The 18,375-nt window shown below is 39.1% G+C and overlaps 1 protein-coding gene across 7 annotated transcripts; it reads right to left on the bottom strand.

Annotated features, from left to right (window-relative positions):
- Positions 1-67: 67 nt before the first annotated feature.
- tuft1b (tuftelin 1b) lies at positions 68-16,381 on the bottom strand. 7 transcript variants are annotated; one of them, XM_020102039.2, is made up of 13 exons: positions 16,158-16,381; positions 15,449-15,505; positions 5,791-5,859; positions 5,581-5,679; positions 5,391-5,465; positions 5,125-5,190; positions 4,649-4,738; positions 3,760-3,870; positions 2,845-3,068; positions 2,404-2,509; positions 2,057-2,140; positions 1,375-1,469; positions 68-1,275 (listed from the first exon to the last, which is right to left on the bottom strand). In XM_020102039.2, the coding sequence occupies exons 1-13, from the start codon at positions 16,266-16,268 to the stop codon at positions 1,203-1,205; spliced, it is 1,260 nt and encodes a 419-aa protein (XP_019957598.2). In that variant the 5' UTR covers positions 16,269-16,381; the 3' UTR covers positions 68-1,202. The 7 variants fall into 7 exon arrangements, with proteins under 7 accessions (XP_019957598.2, XP_069372832.1, XP_069372834.1 ...); XM_069516731.1 differs by having other exon boundaries at positions 15,458-15,505; XM_069516733.1 differs by lacking the exon at positions 4,649-4,738.
- Positions 16,382-18,375: the final 1,994 nt, after the last annotated feature.

Raw genomic sequence — 18,375 nt, 5'->3', positions numbered from 1 at the left:
GTGTCTGTAATATCTCCACTAGGTGGCAGTAGAATGTTATGGCTACAAGGAAAACTTCACAACTGAGTTTGATAAACCAGGCCATTTATTATATTTAAATAAAAATGAACAACATCTACAATAAAAGACAGTCGGAACTTAAGTGTATCTATCTACAAGGTTCACAGTGAAAGGTTATTTGGTTTATAAAAAATTCTCATTCACTACTACAGCATAAAGTATTTTACACAGAAACAAGGTCCATACAAACAAATAATATTGTCGATAGGTAAGTTCATCAGTTATTGTTAAATACACATTGTAGCACAAACAGGGTCCATAATAAGTGTGCTGAGGCAGCGCTTGGCAGCAAAGATAAATATTAAAGTCCTAACTCGCTGCTGTCTCTACACGTAGCCTCTGCTAACTCTTTTCTAAGTATAATAAAGACGTCAAAAATAATATTATTAATTTCTTCCTGTCTAACGTGAGAGTGAGTAAAACATAAATTACGGCTAACTGCATGTCTGCTCATTGGCAACGGGATGCAAAGCACTGAGGAATGTGACCCTGAACCCTGATGCAGAGGATTGTGGTCGACGATGCTGTTTGACGAAGAAGTGCTGAGAACATTCAACGTGACTATTTGTACATGCGTGTAACAGAGAGATTAACAATATAATAACTGTTTTTACAATAATAATGTTAAAATTACAATAGGTCCTCCGCTGTTTCACAGCGATCGGGCCCTAATAATCTAAACCCACCTTTTATACTGACCTGTCGAAACATCTTATATAAGAATCTTCGTGCGAGAGAAGTTAAAGTTGAAAACTTGACAACACAGGGAACTTTTTTGAACTCCTGCTGCTGCCTCTGACTCTTGAAGACTCGCTGACATAGCGCTCAGACGTGTGTCTATGTACAGTAAATCATCCGAGAAGTTCAGCGTTGCTCTGCTCCTGCTGTTGTTTCCTTTTTAAGATTTCTCCTATGTTTGGATCGCAGGTTGAATTCACACTTGTTCAGATTCAGTTTGACTCTGAGGAAGCTCTTAAAGACATTTTCTCTCCTAGAATCAATCATCGAGCTTCGTCAACCTGAGATCTGTTTAATCTGCCTTTTTTAATTCATGCAAACCTTTTTTGCGAACTGGACGGTGGTTGAATATATGGATTACATTTTTTGAAAACTTCCAATCATTCCTTTAGTTGACCCTTCATTCAGGACTTGATCTCAATGACTTTGATGAATGGCAGGGCTTTGTTGGTCTGTGTTGTTGGTGTGAGGGGTTTACTGCACAGAGGGGGATAAAAAATAAAAAGTTAATGTTATGAGGTGTATTTGGACATTTACTGAAAGCATGAGCAGCAGACAGATATCTTCTCAGGTCACCTGTAAACCACCTCTGGCTTGTTCTCAGTGGACGTCAGGGGAGGAGGATTCTGGCCGGCCAGGAAATACTCCATGTGGTCATGCATTTCTCTGTTCTGCAAAGAGAACAGGGTAATATACATTAAAGGGTGTGTTGGGAGGTTTAGGTGTGAAGGATTTACATCCAGGGTAAATTTAGGGCATTTTAACCTTAAGTCTATTACGTGTCATGCTTTGAGTTTAAAGGATAAGGCTTCTGTTAATCTATATTTTCCTAATTTTCAACAATTTGCACGAAAAGACCAAATCAAACAAAGTTTTATTCTGCCGCTCAATTCTTTCTGACATCCCCATCCTGTGTGGGTTTCGGCCCCAGGCTTAATTGTGTCTAATGAACACATATGAATACATAATCAAACAGGCCAAAAAGCATTAAAAAAGTTTTCTAACACAACTGTGCCAAAAAGAAGTAAACAGTGCATAACACATATTTGATTTGTGCTTGTGTATATCATCGCTCTTTTGTTATAGCTTTTGGAAAACAATGGACGTCAATATCACAAGGGAATAAGCTCTATCAGACTCAGGCAATACTAAGGCTCAGTGACAGTAATAACAATAAAGATGTATCAGTGGGAACAGCCCTTTACTGGATTTACGTCTATATTTTTTAATGAATGCAGGGATATTGCAGGCTCCAGACCTCAGCTTCCAGGAAAGCCACCTTCTCCTCCAGGTCCCCGATGACTCGATCTCTCTCTTGGATGACAGTCCGTGAGTTCTGTAGCTGAATCACAGACAAAACACACACACACACAAAGTCAAGTACTCTAGAGAAACAGATTCATCCAACAGATGCAGCATCACTTATTATTTCGTTCCACCACACATTTCTGCTCGGCTCCACTCCCTTGAATCAATAAGGCTTTTTATGTCGGCCTCCTAAATCTAATATCCTCATTAATGACTTCCTGTGTGTTTGTGGGCAATAGAGACATTGTGTGTCTCTGTGTGTGTGTGTGTGTGTGTGTGTGCACCTTGCATGCCTACCTGTTCGATCATGTGGCGGACCTTCCTCTGCTGACACTTTAACATGTCGTCAAGATGGTGAATCTTTTCCTTTAGGATGGCCACCTCCTTCTCCAGCACTGCACACCTGCAAACCATAGATCATATGAGGCAAGCACGAAAACATTTCTTACATCTTATCTTGTGATCTTGACAAGAGGAGGGAATGTTATTTTTATCATTTTATTATTTTTTATTTTGGAAGTTTCAATCTCCCAAATTCATATTTAGGATTATAGTCTCTCATATTAGGTCAGATATCAGTGGATGTACCTTTGTTTGAGTCGCTCAAGATAAAACTATTAGTGAAACAAATAACAATGTAATATATCCTATGCTGGGGTTTTCCAACTTGTTTTGCATGTAAAAAAAAAAACATCTTTTAGGTTTTGTTCAAACCAATGCTTTTGTTTTCCATCTCACCTCTGCTCCCTCTCCTCCCCTTCCTCCCTGCTCGCTTTCAGCTGCAGCAGTGCCACCTCCCCTGCTGCCATCTTGTCTTTGAGGATGCCGCTCTCGAGCTCCATGCCTTCCAGCAGCCTCTGCAGCTCCTCCACCTGCAGACCTCTCTCCTCCGACTGCTCCTCGGCCTTCTGCAGCTGCTCCGACTGCTCGGCCAGACGAGTGTGGTACTCATTGGACTCTGCCTGTAAGAGAAACCAGAGTGTGAGGACTGATGAAGTAATGATACACTCACTATTAAGGAAGGGCACTAACAGTAGAGCGCACAGCTCCACCAAGGCCCAACAGTCTCTTTATGAAACTAAATTTAAATTCATTAAGACCCAAGATTCATTGGTGGAGGTTTTAATGTACTGTTGATTTACACTACTCCCATAATACAATGCAAAAAGGAAATGGAGAAACTGCTCATAGCTGAAAGAAATGTAAATAATGTAAACAAATAATTGTGGACTGCGGAGAGAAGAATTTTTAGAAGAACATTTAGCAAATTATAGTGTAAAAGTGAAAATTATATACATAAAAAAACCATTAAAGCAGATAACTATAAGGTGTATTAGTAGAGACTTGTTACTGATCTATTAGATTCTCTTATCAGTGTGATCGGCATAGAGCATGTGTTAGTGACAGAAATGTTGGAGCTGATGACAGATCAGCCTGTGGTTAATTGTCAGACTGTGTCCCTTCATGACCTGACATATTAATGTACTGTAGAGCAAAGACCTAAACACAGCATCACAGGAGGAAGGATGATGAATCCTGAGATGACATCGAGAGATAATGAGGAAGACTAAAGAACGAGAGAGCAGCAGCAGAGAGGTGAGTCATCGCTGCAGATAGGAAATAGAGTCATGTTACTGGTCTCATGAGCCAGACCTGCAGCCTCTGCCTCTCCTCCTGATGCCTCTTCTCCATGTCCTTCAGCTGCGCATACAGACGCTTGGTCACCTCCCTCAGCTTCACGCTCTCCTCCTGATTATCTGCAACCTGAGAGAACAGGCAGACAGAAAGTGACGTGCTCAATTAGGCTTATCCAGGCAAACCACTTGAACCTGAGGGCACTGCAGGAGCTAATAAACAGCTAGAAGCTGTTTGATAGGCTGTTTGCTACGTGTTTAAAAGGCTGCTTGGTCAAGTCTGAGGTAACAAAAGCATTCAGACGAGACGCTGGACGTCTGTTAAGAGATAATCTTTAATCTCCAGGCTCTGCTTGAGGTGAGCAAAGTACTTCTCATTACAAACAGTGCAAGATGCATTCCAGAATAATGTATTTAGAAAGGAGGGCAGTGTAAAGTGACCCTAGTTTACCTTCATATGACACACACAGGTCAGTGGATATAGATAAACTCAGTGCACACACACTCATTCCCTGCTACAACACTGCCTACTTGCAGATAATGGTGTTGTGTTACAGGAGATGTTCAAAGTCTAGAATAATGCACGAGGAAATATGATATCCTGTGTGTGTGTGTGTGTGTGTGTGTGTGTGCGCGCTATTAGAGTGTAAGTGAGCCCTTTGCGCTTTGTTATCATCAGAGTCTCGGTTGTGCAGGAAAAAGCTGGAGGGCCAGACATTTCTTCCCCCATTATGAACGATGTCTGTCACTTAAACATAAATTTGAATTCAACAATTCTTGTTTTGAGCTGAAATTACTTTTACTTTCCTACGGTTCATTCACATGGAACTGATGAATAAACACATCATAGAAACCACAGCAACACTCTTCTGAGGACGTTAGAAAGAGCTGAGTTGTGATGAGCTTACATGAGCGTTAGAGCCAATGAGAACAGTGTTGCCATTGGAGACGGCTGGTTGGCTGCTGGTTAGATTGACTCTGAAGCCATTGGCGGGACACTGAAGAAGAAAGCAGCCGGTGGTTAGTGAAGTTAGCCATGTATTTCTTACTACTACTACTGTGGCTGAGAGCTCAAAGCACAGCAACATGAAAAGACACAAACACACAGCAGCTTCAAGATTCAAGTTTAGTTATGTAATGAATGAAATGACTCAGAGTTCAGTTTTTGATCAATTTGAAAAACCTAATTTATATTTATTGTAGAAAAGTGGTAATTGGTAAAATGGTAATTTCAAAATAACACATATATAATAACACATTTAATTAACAACAAATATATACAAATAAAAAGCAAAAAGTTCTCCCATTGAAGAAGAAGAATTCTTCAGTTTATGATCAACACTGAAAGACAAACATCTTTCCCACTGATGCAGAGGGTGTTTACCTTGTTGTTGTTGCTGATCTGCCTGGCGGCCATCTGCTCTCTCAGAGTCTTCAGACAGTACCTCACCTGGAAACAAAAAACACATCACGGATTAAAACAGTGTGTGCGAGGTGCAGAAACATCACTACGAGCTTCAACTCAACTCGTACATTTGAAAAATGATCCTAAAACAAACTCAAACAGAGTCTACGTCTCTCCACTAGTGGCTGAATGTTGACTCATTGTCTAAATATGGTTGCAGGAGGCTCTGCCCGTCACACACTGACCTCCTGAATCTGCGACACCTCGTCCGTGAGCATCCTGATACTCTCTGCTGTCTTTGGACAGGATTCAAGGTAAACCTAGGAAGCACAGCGGTAAGAGCATGTGAGATAACACAGGTAGTCACGGTTTAGTTTAGGTAAACCTGAAGGATCGACAAACAGCTACACAAAACAGGCAAAAAGGCTTAAATACCTTTATGATTTCAACTTTTTCGTCAATGGGAGCGATGAGCTCAAGAGTTTCTTCCTGCTCTACTGGTTTTTGTGGTGGCACTACTGCTATGCTGCTCTCCTTCATTCAAAACAAAAAAGAGAAGTTCAGAAAATGTCCCACCCTCTACTATTCTTCTTTTACTTCCGCAAACAATATGATAAAATAGTTTTCACTCTTTTCATTTCGTACCTTGTTGCCGAGGGTGCAGCCGGACTGATGCTGATCTTGTAGAGTGAGTCTAAGCCGCCTGCATCGGTCCTGAAGTGAAAGATGAGAAGATAAGAGAAACTAGATGAGTAAATAGAACGGGGGGGGGGGGGGTAACGAGAAAAACTACCAATGACGGGAAAGAAGAGGGGCCCGAAGAGAAAGTCACCAATAACAGAGAGGGAGGAGCAGGGACAGAGGGAGGGGAACGTTTTTGGCCATAAAACTTCTCCACACTGAAGTTCCTCTGCGGACGCCTCAGAGTTACGCTGTGAAACCATAGCAACCAACACTGAGGAGACATTTCCACTGAAACCACAGGACAGAGTCTGGTGATTATGACCAAACACAAGACGACTCACTGGAGAAAATGAAAACCAAAAATAACAACACGCAAAACATCTGTGACTTCTGAGTCACTCTCAAACCATTTCTGTCGCCATGGCAACAAAAACTAATCAAGTAATTGTCTCTGATGCTTTTTATAATTTTGTTTTAAAACAACACACAACTTTTCTATTTATAGCTGCATGAATATTATATATGCATGTTTTTTAATTTAATACTCTCCTATTATTGGCTGTTCTGTTTCTGTATCTATGACTCATTCATGTGTCATTTTGTTAGTCTAAAGTTTTTCACTGAGCTCTTCTGACTTCTCTATAGCTCCTTTATTTTTCAATTGTACGCTGTTTATCACTCAGTTCAGGACATTATATTTTTTAATAACATGCAGGCTATTAGCTATTTCATCTTCATCTAATACTAATCAAGTGCTACTGATTTGATTAATGTGGCAGAATAAATAAAGTGTTAACACCCAGTTCAGGTGGAGACTCCACACCAGTTGTGTTGCCTCTTCTCTGAATGTGCAAAGAAAACAAATGATTGGCTCTTTGACAAAACCTCAACTTCAGGTGGACAATAGTCCAGGTGCAGGTGAGTCATGTAACCAGTATGTCTTTGGACGTTCATACATGGAACACACTGCTGCTGTAAGTAATGTGGCCTAACTGTACAGAACATGAGGTCAAAACCCAATTGCTATTATCAGTCATTACTTGGCTTTTTGTCTTGCTGCAGTGGTTTCTATCATCAGTGGCCTTAATTAAACATTGTGTGCGTGTTTGTGACGAAGGCTAAGCTGCACAAATGGAACATAATTTAACAGCTAAGACAAAAAAGTCCTGTAGACATCAAGACAGAAATGATCTTGACTTCTTTTTAGTTGTTATAGTCTATAGTTAGGTGGGACCAGGGAATCCTAATAATAATACATTTTACTTCACAGTGACTTTCTAGACACCCAAAGACACTTAACAATATACGCTGAGAAATAAGCACACAAACATTGGTAGCTGAAACTTCTCCCATAAAACAAATATTTTCCGGGACAGAGAAGTATTTTTACAGGTTTGACAGGCAGGTGTTACTTTTACACGGTACATAAAATGCAACAAGAAACAGATGTTGTTAAATCACGCTACAGGACGTCATGAGGCGACTTTTACACCTACATTCAAATCTACATCCAAACACTATAACACCCCATGTTTTAACATCACCTTGTTCGGTCAATGTCACCAATTGAATTGCAGCAACATTTTGTGATGCTGTTCACACGGTGTCACACTGTACTCTTCGTTGAGTCACATTTACACACATTTAATTGCTGCCTGTGAGAATGACATGTGGCTACAGTGTAGGAACGATAAAGAGGCACTCATGCGTTCTCGACATACCACGGACTGCTGTCAGTTTAAGGGGTGAAGACGACGCCAGAACAATAAACCTCCACAGTGAACTATACAACAGCAAACCTCAGAAGTCATTTTCATTAAAACAATTACCAATAAAACTGTAAATACACTAGATTGGTGTTCCCAGTCTAATACTGGAATACGCAGAGACTAATACTGGAGCTCTGTATTCCAACCATCATTACTTCAGGTTGCAGTGAACCACACACAGAGCAAGAGTACACAAAAATACATTTCATTTAAAGAAATAGACAAGAGGGTGCAAATGTCAAATGAAGAACTAGTCCATCTTACTTATAAGTTGATTTCTAAATCTATCTAGTATTAAATATCTGACAAAACTGAAAAACTGATCGACCATTGCTGTAGGTCTTCTGGCTCTCTCTCATTCTCTTCTCTTCCCATTTAATGCTTTGTTACTCTGCACAAAGTCTAAATGCCCCCAAAAACTATTGGTTGCACAAGTTTACGTTTGTGTGTGCGTATCACCGTGACACATTAAATAAACCTGCGTTGCCAATGGGTGGAAACTGTTCTCGAGTGTGTGTGATCATGCAAGTCACACCAACACACACACTGAAAAGAACAAAGCAGGGCAAACCGTGTGGTGAACATATTTTCTTGCTGACGTAAGCAACCAGTTCTCCGCTTGGCAAGTCAAACACAGGATAAATACTTCAGCATGTGATTGGCAGTTCTTTGTGTGTAATTTGCGTTGTTTAAAAACCATCAGAGCCAAGGCAGCGACATGAAGGCCAGTATTTCACTCTGAATTCTTAGGGAGTGACAGCTCCAGGGCTTCTCTCCCCCGGAGACACAGATGTGAGGATGGTACAGAGACACACCCAGGGAGGTGCAAACTATGCACAAAAACACAATGTTCTGCAAACCACCAAATGCTTTTCTAATGTGTTACTCTGGCATCAACATGTTTTCATTTCAGTCTTGACAGTAATGCACAAAACAGATACATTGATAATAATCTTTCATCTTTCATTTATGTTTTGTTCCATCTTAATTTACTCTGACCTAGTAACTAGTATACTGATGCTTAGACTTCTGCAGAAATCTCAGGTGTTACCTTAACATAGATACCAAGATTATTCATATACAGCCTGGAGTTAAGGTTCTTCATCCTCCCCCAGGAAGATCCTACTTTCCACAGCAAATGGTGAATAGAAAATCCTTTGCACAGGTAAGTGGATCAAAACTCCCACACACGGTCTTACTCTCAGTGATATAGTCATGTACGACATTCAGGCAATAACGATCTTGTTCCAGACCCAAAATGCATCACTTTAAGTAAGACTGTGTGCGGCAGTATTTTTTCAAAACTGTAGATTATTACCATCAGATTACAAAGGGATGGTAAAAACCCTGGCAGCTTAACACCAAAACAAACAGTTTGCATCATCAACCTTGTCTCCAAATTCCAGAGAACCAAAGGTTTGATGCATTACTGCTTCAAAATACTGGCTGCATGTGCAGTGTGTATTGGAGACAACATCATCACAACATTATGGAAACAATCTCAACAAATGGCTATGAAAGAAAGTACGGCTGATGAACGGCCGCTCCCATGAAGGGTGCTCATTAGGAATCATTACAGACCAAACGTACGTGTGATCCCGTTCCAAGTCCCAATAAAACACTGAATCACTGCATATTTTAAAATTCTATTGTATTTCCATTTAAGAAACAGTTTAACAAGCTTTCATGTAGTGACAAGAGAATACAGTGACATGCAAGAAGATATGTTTTGGAAGTGAGGTTGTTCTCTAAGATTCAGTACACTGTTGTGTTATAGTATCTTGTTATGGTCTGATCCAAAGCATGGGCCTGTGCAAACTTATACTTTTCCATCAGGTATAATGGAATCAGCCCTTTCATCTGTTCAAAGCATTTACAGACAAATATCTGCCTCTGGTGTTGAGAGCTGAGGCCTGTCCGTGCAGCTCGGGGAACGCTTGATTTACATTTCCACTGAATTTACAATCTAAGAGCAGGAGAAAACAAATTCACTTAAAAACAAAGACTGTGAGGTTCAGTGGTATCCCTGGGTTTTCTCTTATATAACATCAGTATTATGTTTACGTGTAAACGTACAAAACAAATCAACTTGTTAAATTAATCATTGTGAAGACAGCTTTGCAGATCATATCAACAAAAGTAATTGAAGTCTTCGGGTGTTCTCCCTTCAAGGCATCAATCTATGCTAAGTTAGATTCTCATCAGTTTGATAGGATCAAAAAACAGTACACATCTTTCATAAAAACACTGCACAAAGACTAGGACCAGAACATCTTTATCAAATGAATTAAAAACAAAGTAACCACAGCTTCTCTTCACAGTAACAAACTGGCACTCAACAGAGCACATACATCCTTTTAACATGTGTTTACATCAAGATCTATGAATCATTCCCTGGGGAAATGTCAAACATCCCATCTTGCAATATTAAAGAAAGTGAAAAAAACACATGCAGCATAATTTGATTGGTTTCTTCTCAGACCCATAATGCATCTTTCCAGCACATTTGGTAGAAATAGATTCAGTTTTTTTGTGTAATCTTGTTTTTAAAACAACTCGAAAGAGGGAATAAAGATTTAGCTGCATGCAGACACTGCAAATAATCTATACTGTTCCATCTTTAACGTATGTAATCAATGATTCATTAAGAAAACTGCAAAACCAATTCTGATGAGTCACTCTAAACGTTCCTGTTATGTGCAAACAGGAAACACTGCGATCGATGTTTGTCATTAAACAGTAAGTACAGCAGCTTTCACAGATCACTGAAAGCCTACATACTGTCTTCACATGCCATTAAAGTGACTTCAAATAAGTGTTAATAGTTAACTGTTAACTAGAGGCAAACTGTAGATTTGATTGAGACTGATGCAGACAGAGCCCTGCCTCTGCTTTCTGTCTCCAGTGTCCTGTCTTCACCGGATCAGACAGCAGAGCAGGAGGACAGAGCAGCAGCTCTACAGTAGCAGTATTTATGTTACTGTGACTGTTGTTTACAGCGTCTGACGCAGGAGGACTGATAAGTGATTCAGAGTCAAGTGCAGTAGATAATTATAATGATAAATGTCACATTATTAATTCTGATAAATTTGAAGACTGATTTTTTTGTCCTTAGTGAAGGTTGTGGTTTTAAACTCTTCTTAATACGCACAGAATGACAAACACATGACAAACAGCAAAACATGTCTACAAATCTGATGTAGATCAATTGTTTCTTAAACCTCCACAGTGTGTTTACACAATGCACAAGCATTATATCAATATATATTGGACTTATGTTATATTACTGTCAATTAAAATGACATTGTGAAAATTTATATTGTTTTATTGCTCAGCCCTAAGAGGAACCAAGTGCATTAGTGCACACAAGCTGTGAATATTATATGAGCGGGGGGGGGGAAAGTATAGTCTGATGCATATTTACAGATATTGAGTCCAACTCTCCTCATACAGTCAATAACCTCCCACAATCAATAAGTTATTACCTCTCAACACTGACTTCAGATCAACCATCAGATGACTGCAGCCGTACATCAGTATCTTTACTCCCGTCCCAACAGCGAGTTCACATCAAAGTGTGAAATTCATCCATCTCTGCCTGCTGTCATAACAAGGTACGTGTTATAACCAGGCAGCACAACGCCACATGCTGCGACCAGTAAGTACTAAAACACCTAAAAACGTCCCGCATCACCGCTGCTTGTCACACACGCTCGTCACAGACTCTTCCCTTCTCATTACCTGCACAGTGTGTCTCATCAATACAGCAGAAAATGAGTCACACTTCCAAAGTATAACTGACAAACGGGAAGTAGCTTTGAGAAGTTTCAAGTTTTTATTCAGGATAAACAATGTCTGCGTTCGCTTATTCACCAAAACTCAGACAAAACAAAATGATGAACCAACCGTCTGGGGGTCTTAGGAAGGCCCCCGTTCACTGCAGCTCTTAAATCTAGACTGAGGATTATTTAAATAAGTTTACTTAATGTAAATTCATAGCATTGTTGTTCTTTTTATTTTATACATTTCTACTATACTGTATTATTTTACTCCTTCTAATTATCTGTCCCTGTGCAGCACCTAGAATCTACCTCTGTGTAAAGGTCTTGCCTTAACTGCTGCACAATCCACGTTAATCTAAGAAAGCAAAATGACTTGTTTTGTCCATAATTTTAAGTATCTCTTTAGTTTTCACTATGAAGACAAACCAAAATGAATCATATAACCGAACACTACAAACCATAAGTCAAACAAAACTACAGCCGGAGCACCATCATGCATTTCACTCCACAATCCCTTCACTTTATCTGACAAAGATCACTCTTTTTTATCTACCTGGGCAGACGGGGCTGTGCGGGACCCTTCTCACTGATGTTCAGGCAGCTGTGATCCAGACGGTCTCTGCATGTGTGACTATCTGCGTGGGAAACCGCTACTGTCTTGCCTTACAAGGCTGGGTGAGACTCCGTCAGCTGCCCAACCCTTTTTCCTCCAGACATGTTCCCCAGTCACTGAGCTACACTGCCAGTCCGGGGGTTGTTCTTAGCTTCACCTGCAGGACTGCGATGCCTCTTAAACAATGGAAAGAACTGGAGGAAACATTTCCACTGATTAGATTAAACACAGTCCTGGAAAATGAAGTTTGTTTAATGGAGAATCTAAACTGTTTTTGAAAAATCATTAAAGATATAATATGTAACAATTCTACAAACCTATGTTTTATGTTTTGTTAAATTGTGAACGTTAATCAAAATGTTTCCAACAATGTACCTACGCCTTTTAATTGCATTATCTCTTTGCCCTTCTCTGCTGTAATTTCTGGGGCAAACAAACAAAGTTTGTATCCGTCTCTCAAAATGGATGACGATTATGCATTGCCGTTTCCTGTGTAATGTCGAGTCGAGTAGATTTCAATGAGCAATGGTGGTGAAGACAAAAGCTCCCATGATCCCACACTCATTCACGATGTCAACTAATAACTTTTGTTATTTTAATTGAGAGACCCCTAGTGACCGGAGTTACACACTGTACGTTTAACTCATAGATTGTACTTTAACTTCCAAACTACCAAATAATTTCCTCCCCATTTTATTTGAACACTGGAAGATGTGGCCAGTGATTCTGGAACCTGTTAACCTATAATCTTTATCAAACACTTTCAATCATTCAAGTTAAACCTTAATACTGAATGTGTGCAAACACACTTATATTTAACTGAGGACAATATGTGACCAACAGATAAAACTGTGGAATGATGACGGCCTCATTTATCTGGCACATGGTGACAGTGGTAGGTAGCAGGACAGTGAGGAATGTGTGCTGTGGGTTACGTAAGAGAGATTAATGAAGCGTCTTTATATAACTGGCATGGTGAGTGTGTGCTGTATAAACAAACGTGCAATCCAAAGTCAAATGACAAAGTTCAACTATACTCATTCCTGTGTGTGTGTGTTTAAGTATCTGAAACTTTAAAGGTTAAACTTTCTTCAGTGGAAATAATAATTAATTTGTTTTGGTGTGTTTAAAACATACATAGTTTCCTATTTAATTTGCCAAGGTGAGAAAAAACATATTAATTAATATTAAGTAAATATTTGGGGAATTGAGATGGTCACTTTATACCATTTCTTAAATATCTTCAAATTAACTAATTCATAGAGACTGTAATTATTTTAAAATAACACAATAAACCAGTCAGTAGTTGCAGTCAAAACCAAAGATATTTAATTTAAAATTATAGAAAACTATTTTAATCCATATATTCCACGTGTGAAAAACCAGTGTCTTGATTTCCCCCTGGTGGCTGACTGCAGTATAGATAATAAAGCCCACTTCTTCCATGTTGGTAGCCTAAAAAACAGTAAATACAGTAAATATTTTTCTCAAAGATGGTTTCTTTCAATTATAGATATTTATACTGATGTCGGGTTTCAGGTAACTCTGGTTTAATTTGTTATTTGATGTCATGATTGACAGCTGAGACTCCGCAAGATGGCTGCGTTCATATCTGGGATAATTTGAAGTGAAGACAAGTGGAGACGTGTTGTCTATCATCGTATACAATCTACGTTTTGACATTATGTCTCGCTGATTTTCAAGTTTTGCGTGTTTCTACGAGCTTGATGAGCAAACTTCCAATATGAGCAGGTGTTTACTAAACACACTTTAATTTCCCAGGCTGCCTGTATACAGCCGCTAATCTTTTTGTTGACAGTGCAAACATAACATTTAACAGTGTTGCTAACACACACAAAAGACTTAGAGTGGATCTGTCTTATGTACCCATTTAATTACACTGTAGACTTAAAAAAAAACACATTACAATCCAGCAAAGCATTTTAATAACATGCTTCCTGAAATCCTTTTGCTCCTGTCAGTTTGTTCTCACACTACGACAGAACACACATGAAGTAAGAAACAATTTGTCAAGATCAGGAAGAAAATGGTTTAACTCTGAAATGTGCTTACGTGGAATAAAAAGGTTTTGAAAACTGCAAGCAAGAGTGCAGGAGAGGCCAGAGCTCATGTTTACAGTGTAATGAAAGGACTGGAAGGGGAAAAAAACACATTCCTCTTCAACCAACGACAAAATAAACACATCTTAATGCCATCTTTAAAAAGTTTAACCTGGTGATTTCATAGCAACGGCCTGAATAACAATATTTCATTTCTGTATTCTTCTATGATAAAATCTCAAAGAACCTCACAACAATCCAAAAGCACTAAAAAAACTCAGACATCTAATCATTTATTGCAGCCAACTGAATTTGTCATCAAAGAAAAAACGCTTTTGCATGAGGAAGTATTTGTCTGAACATGACTGACTGTACGCTCCCCTTCCTGCCAGATGTCTGAGTAACAGCAAGAGAACGTTATTCTCACGACAAGTTTTGTATTGTTGAACCTGGTTTTTAGCAAAACCAATAAAGTCCGGTGAGCCAAACAATGCATCAAGTTATAGAAACTTTTAAGATGTGACAATTATATTTCAAGCACCAAAACATGGCTGGAGGGTGCAGCTAATTAGTAGGGTGTTCAATATCAATTCCTAATTGTATGTGTATGTTAAAGAGCATCAGTTTTTACTTTCTGTATCTGAAAGCAGGTTAATGCTCCAGTGAAAGTGTCATATATACACTAACACTTGCAGTATAGTCACTGTAGGCAAACCTAATAAAAATTCATGTATAAATAAAGTAATGTGGGAATGACTGGAACAATAAGTTGGGAAGTAGCTGTGAATAATATAATATTAGATATCCACTAAATAGGAATGGGCAATAGATGAATATTAATCATTATCGCAATAACATTTTCATCAACAGCAATACAATAAATCCAGTAAATCTATGCATTGCTAGTGCATTATTAAAAATACAGTAAGGAGGTATAATAATAAAAAATCAACCTACCTCAGAGTGAAGTCATTCAAAAGTTGTTAAAAACTTTCACTTGAGCAACAATAAGTTTTTTAAACTTTAGATAAATAACAAAACATTTTTATGGCACAGCTATGACTCCATACTTCCTGACGCCATGTGACTGGTGAAGGTGACTTTTTCCACATTTCCTTAATAATATTATTTAGTTTTTGGATTCAAAGGTCACATTTATACATGCGTACACACATGAAGCTATAACATGTAGCCTTATATACACGTAGGGTTTCAGTTGTGTGTGTGTGTTTATATGTAAAATATAAACCTTGAATTCAGAGAGTAAACAGAGTGACACAGGTTTAAAGTTCACATGTACCTGAGCAGCACAGACACGTTACAGTTTCATTACAACTGACACAGACAGTCAAAGTACTTCTTCTGGTAAAAAAAATACTTCTTATCGTTACTCACGTTACTTGGGTTTTTTTCTTCTCCGCTTCCCAAAGTCTGCTTCACTGCTCCGCTCATCTTCTCAGCCGGAAACAAATCCAAGACAGAAAAATGAATTCAAAACCTAAACAGGCACAGATTTTGTTTTGTTTTTGTTTCTTCTAATTCTTCTCCTTCTTCTTTTTCTTCTTCTTCTGCTGCTGCTGCTGCTGCTTCTTCTTCTTCTCCTTCTTCTTCTTCTTCTTCTTCTTCTTCTAATTCTTCTTCTCTTCCTTCTGCTGCTTCTGATTCTTCTTCTTCTTCTTCATGTGACCAGGTGGAGGTTGAACCCTGCAGGTCCTCTACACGACCGCACCTCATTTCAATGGAATGTTCTGAATCATCCCTAAAGATGCAGCAGACTCTTTGAACCATTTCAAACTTACACGTTTCATTTTAACGATTATTTCTAGTTTGCTTTTGATCTTTGTTCAGGTACTGATGCAATATCGGGAGTCAAACATTTTACGATATCGATATATTGGCCAATATGTATCCTAACATCAAACATATGCAGATGTCTCCATTAGGCTCATAACGTCCAAACAATAAATCTGTCAGGCTCTACAAGGTGGCAAGAAAATCACCTTTCAAAACATGACAATTTAAAATTAAAAGTCTTATTTATAGTGGACGATAAAGACTGATTCACTGAAGAACACTCATCATGGCTGAAATAAACATGTCTGACCTCAGAGAAGATGATGACGCCTCCCTCCGGCAGACACTTGGCGTTGGCGCTGCTGAACCGCAGCATTTTGCCGTCAGTCACCTGCCTGATCTTCTTCCACATTGACCCCATGTGCTTTCTCTCCTCATCTGTCTTGTTTCTACAACTTCTTTTCAACCTCTCTTCTCCGTGTTTCCCTGTAACTCACAGTGTCTGTGATCTGCTTCCTGCTAATTCTGTGTCAGCCCCGTAAAGAGGAATTAGTCTTGTTTGAAAACAGTGCAGTCACATGGCAGGTGGATCTGGTGCCACTTACACTTGTACTTATTTTCCTGTTTGTCCTGTGGCTGAACTCATTTACCTCTGGTGGCATATGGCTGGAAACTTTCTTGACACGTCTGATACATCAGCTCAGAGTACGAGTCCCACTTTCTACATTTGATAATGTGCTGTTGCTGTGATGAATAATGGATCAAACCACTGAGAAATTCACTTTTTGGTAGAAGAGAAATACTTTGTTTAGTCTAATTATCACATTTTTAAAACCTTGTTCAACAGTTCAAAATGTTACAAGCATAAATTAACACAAAACTCAGTTAAAGCTCATTTGACTGTTTAATTTAACTGTATTTGCTTGTTGCGACTTCCCTTTGGGGACAAGTGGCATTAAAAGAAATGAAAAGCTATTAACCACACAAAGACCAGAATCTAATCCCCAAGTGAAGTTCAATCATTTGAGCCTCTCACTTTATTATCTCAGTGTTTTTCCGCTCAAGTTGACATCATGTAATTAGGTTTTACACCTCAGCTGCAGACATAATCCAAAATTATAGGTTATTTGCTCTGCAACACCAGCAGTGACTTTGTACACCAGTGAATTCCAATAAGCTGCTGTTAATGTGGCACATCTGTTTTTGTGTCAGGCGCCTATTGAAGGTAAATAGACAAACGACGCAGATTCAAAGAGAGCTCGTTTTTTGAGAAGCCCAGCCCAAGTTAAACATGCACCAACGATTAATGGCTTTGGTTTTGTCAGATCAGAAGAATCTTTGTATTCTGTACAATGAAAGCATGTTATTTTAAACCTCAGGTTTTCCACTGAAAAGGCTACATGCCATTCAGTTGTGGCACATTGCAAAATATGTCTGTTTAAAGTTTAGACAGAGGTGAATTAACTGGCGTGGCTTTTCTTTTATTCAAACTCAGCTAAAACGTATTTTCTGTAAATGTTAATACTCTCATTCATTCTTTTTTTCTTGAAGGTTATAACTGCAAAGATCAGTTCTGGTGAAGAAAAGAATTTCTGCTTTGTCATTAAAATTCACGACCAGCGACAAGAATGCTGATCAGTGAAGTTGTAAAGCTCCTGCTCCTTTTCTCAAACATTCACTAAGACAAACCAGTAATACTTTGAGAACTGTAAATCATGTTGAGCTACAGTAAACGGACTGAACTTCAAAACCAGATATAACCAGACACACAGTCAGGAACGTTTCTATCGGGACTTTCGAGGCCCCGGGCAAAAGAGACCAGAGGGGCCCTACATGAAACCAAACTGAGACCCCACCCTCAGGAACACCACATTCTAGTCTTCAAGCAAACCTCTGAAGAACCTTCTCCACTGGTCAGCATCCACTGACAGTGATGGAAATTTTAGTGTAAAAGACGTTTCAAAGCATTTGGTGGAAAGCTACTGGCACGGGCTCTCAGGGGTTTCTGACCGTGGCGTCGTTGCGGTGTCCTGTGCGTCACCGATCATAGAATCAAAGGGGTTTCTCACACAGTTTTAGTTGCTGTTCCCAGCGGCCCCTCCGCAGCTCAGGGTCCCAGGCAGTTACGTGTTTTACCTACGTTATTATAAAACACAGACTGTTTCATTTTGACTGACTGAAATGAATGGACATCATATTGAAATTCAACATAATAATAACAATTTTAAACTTTATATTTCTATACATGTTACACTTTACAAGAAATCATACGTTTGAGGGAAATGCAGGAGACAATGGATCAAACATGGAATTGAAAGAGTTTTTCAAACAACAAAGAAGAGAGCATGTTTTCAGTAACCCTGCAAAGACAGAGGAGGAGAAGACGAGCTGAGGTGAGACACAGAGGTTAGATGAGGTGAAGTCATGATTACAGCTCCATGTCTTCTGTAATTACAGTAAAGGATTACAGCCTCTCTGTGTCTGAGGAGGAAACTCAGATAGACACTGGGCTGCCTCAAGATTCAGAC

This window comes from Paralichthys olivaceus, chromosome 20, assembly GCF_024713975.1.
Source record: "Paralichthys olivaceus isolate ysfri-2021 chromosome 20, ASM2471397v2, whole genome shotgun sequence".
In the NCBI taxonomy this organism is placed as follows: Eukaryota; Metazoa; Chordata; class Actinopteri; order Pleuronectiformes; family Paralichthyidae; genus Paralichthys; species Paralichthys olivaceus.
Note: the sequence above shows the minus strand (reverse complement) of the source record. Positions and strands in the feature narration are given on the sequence as shown.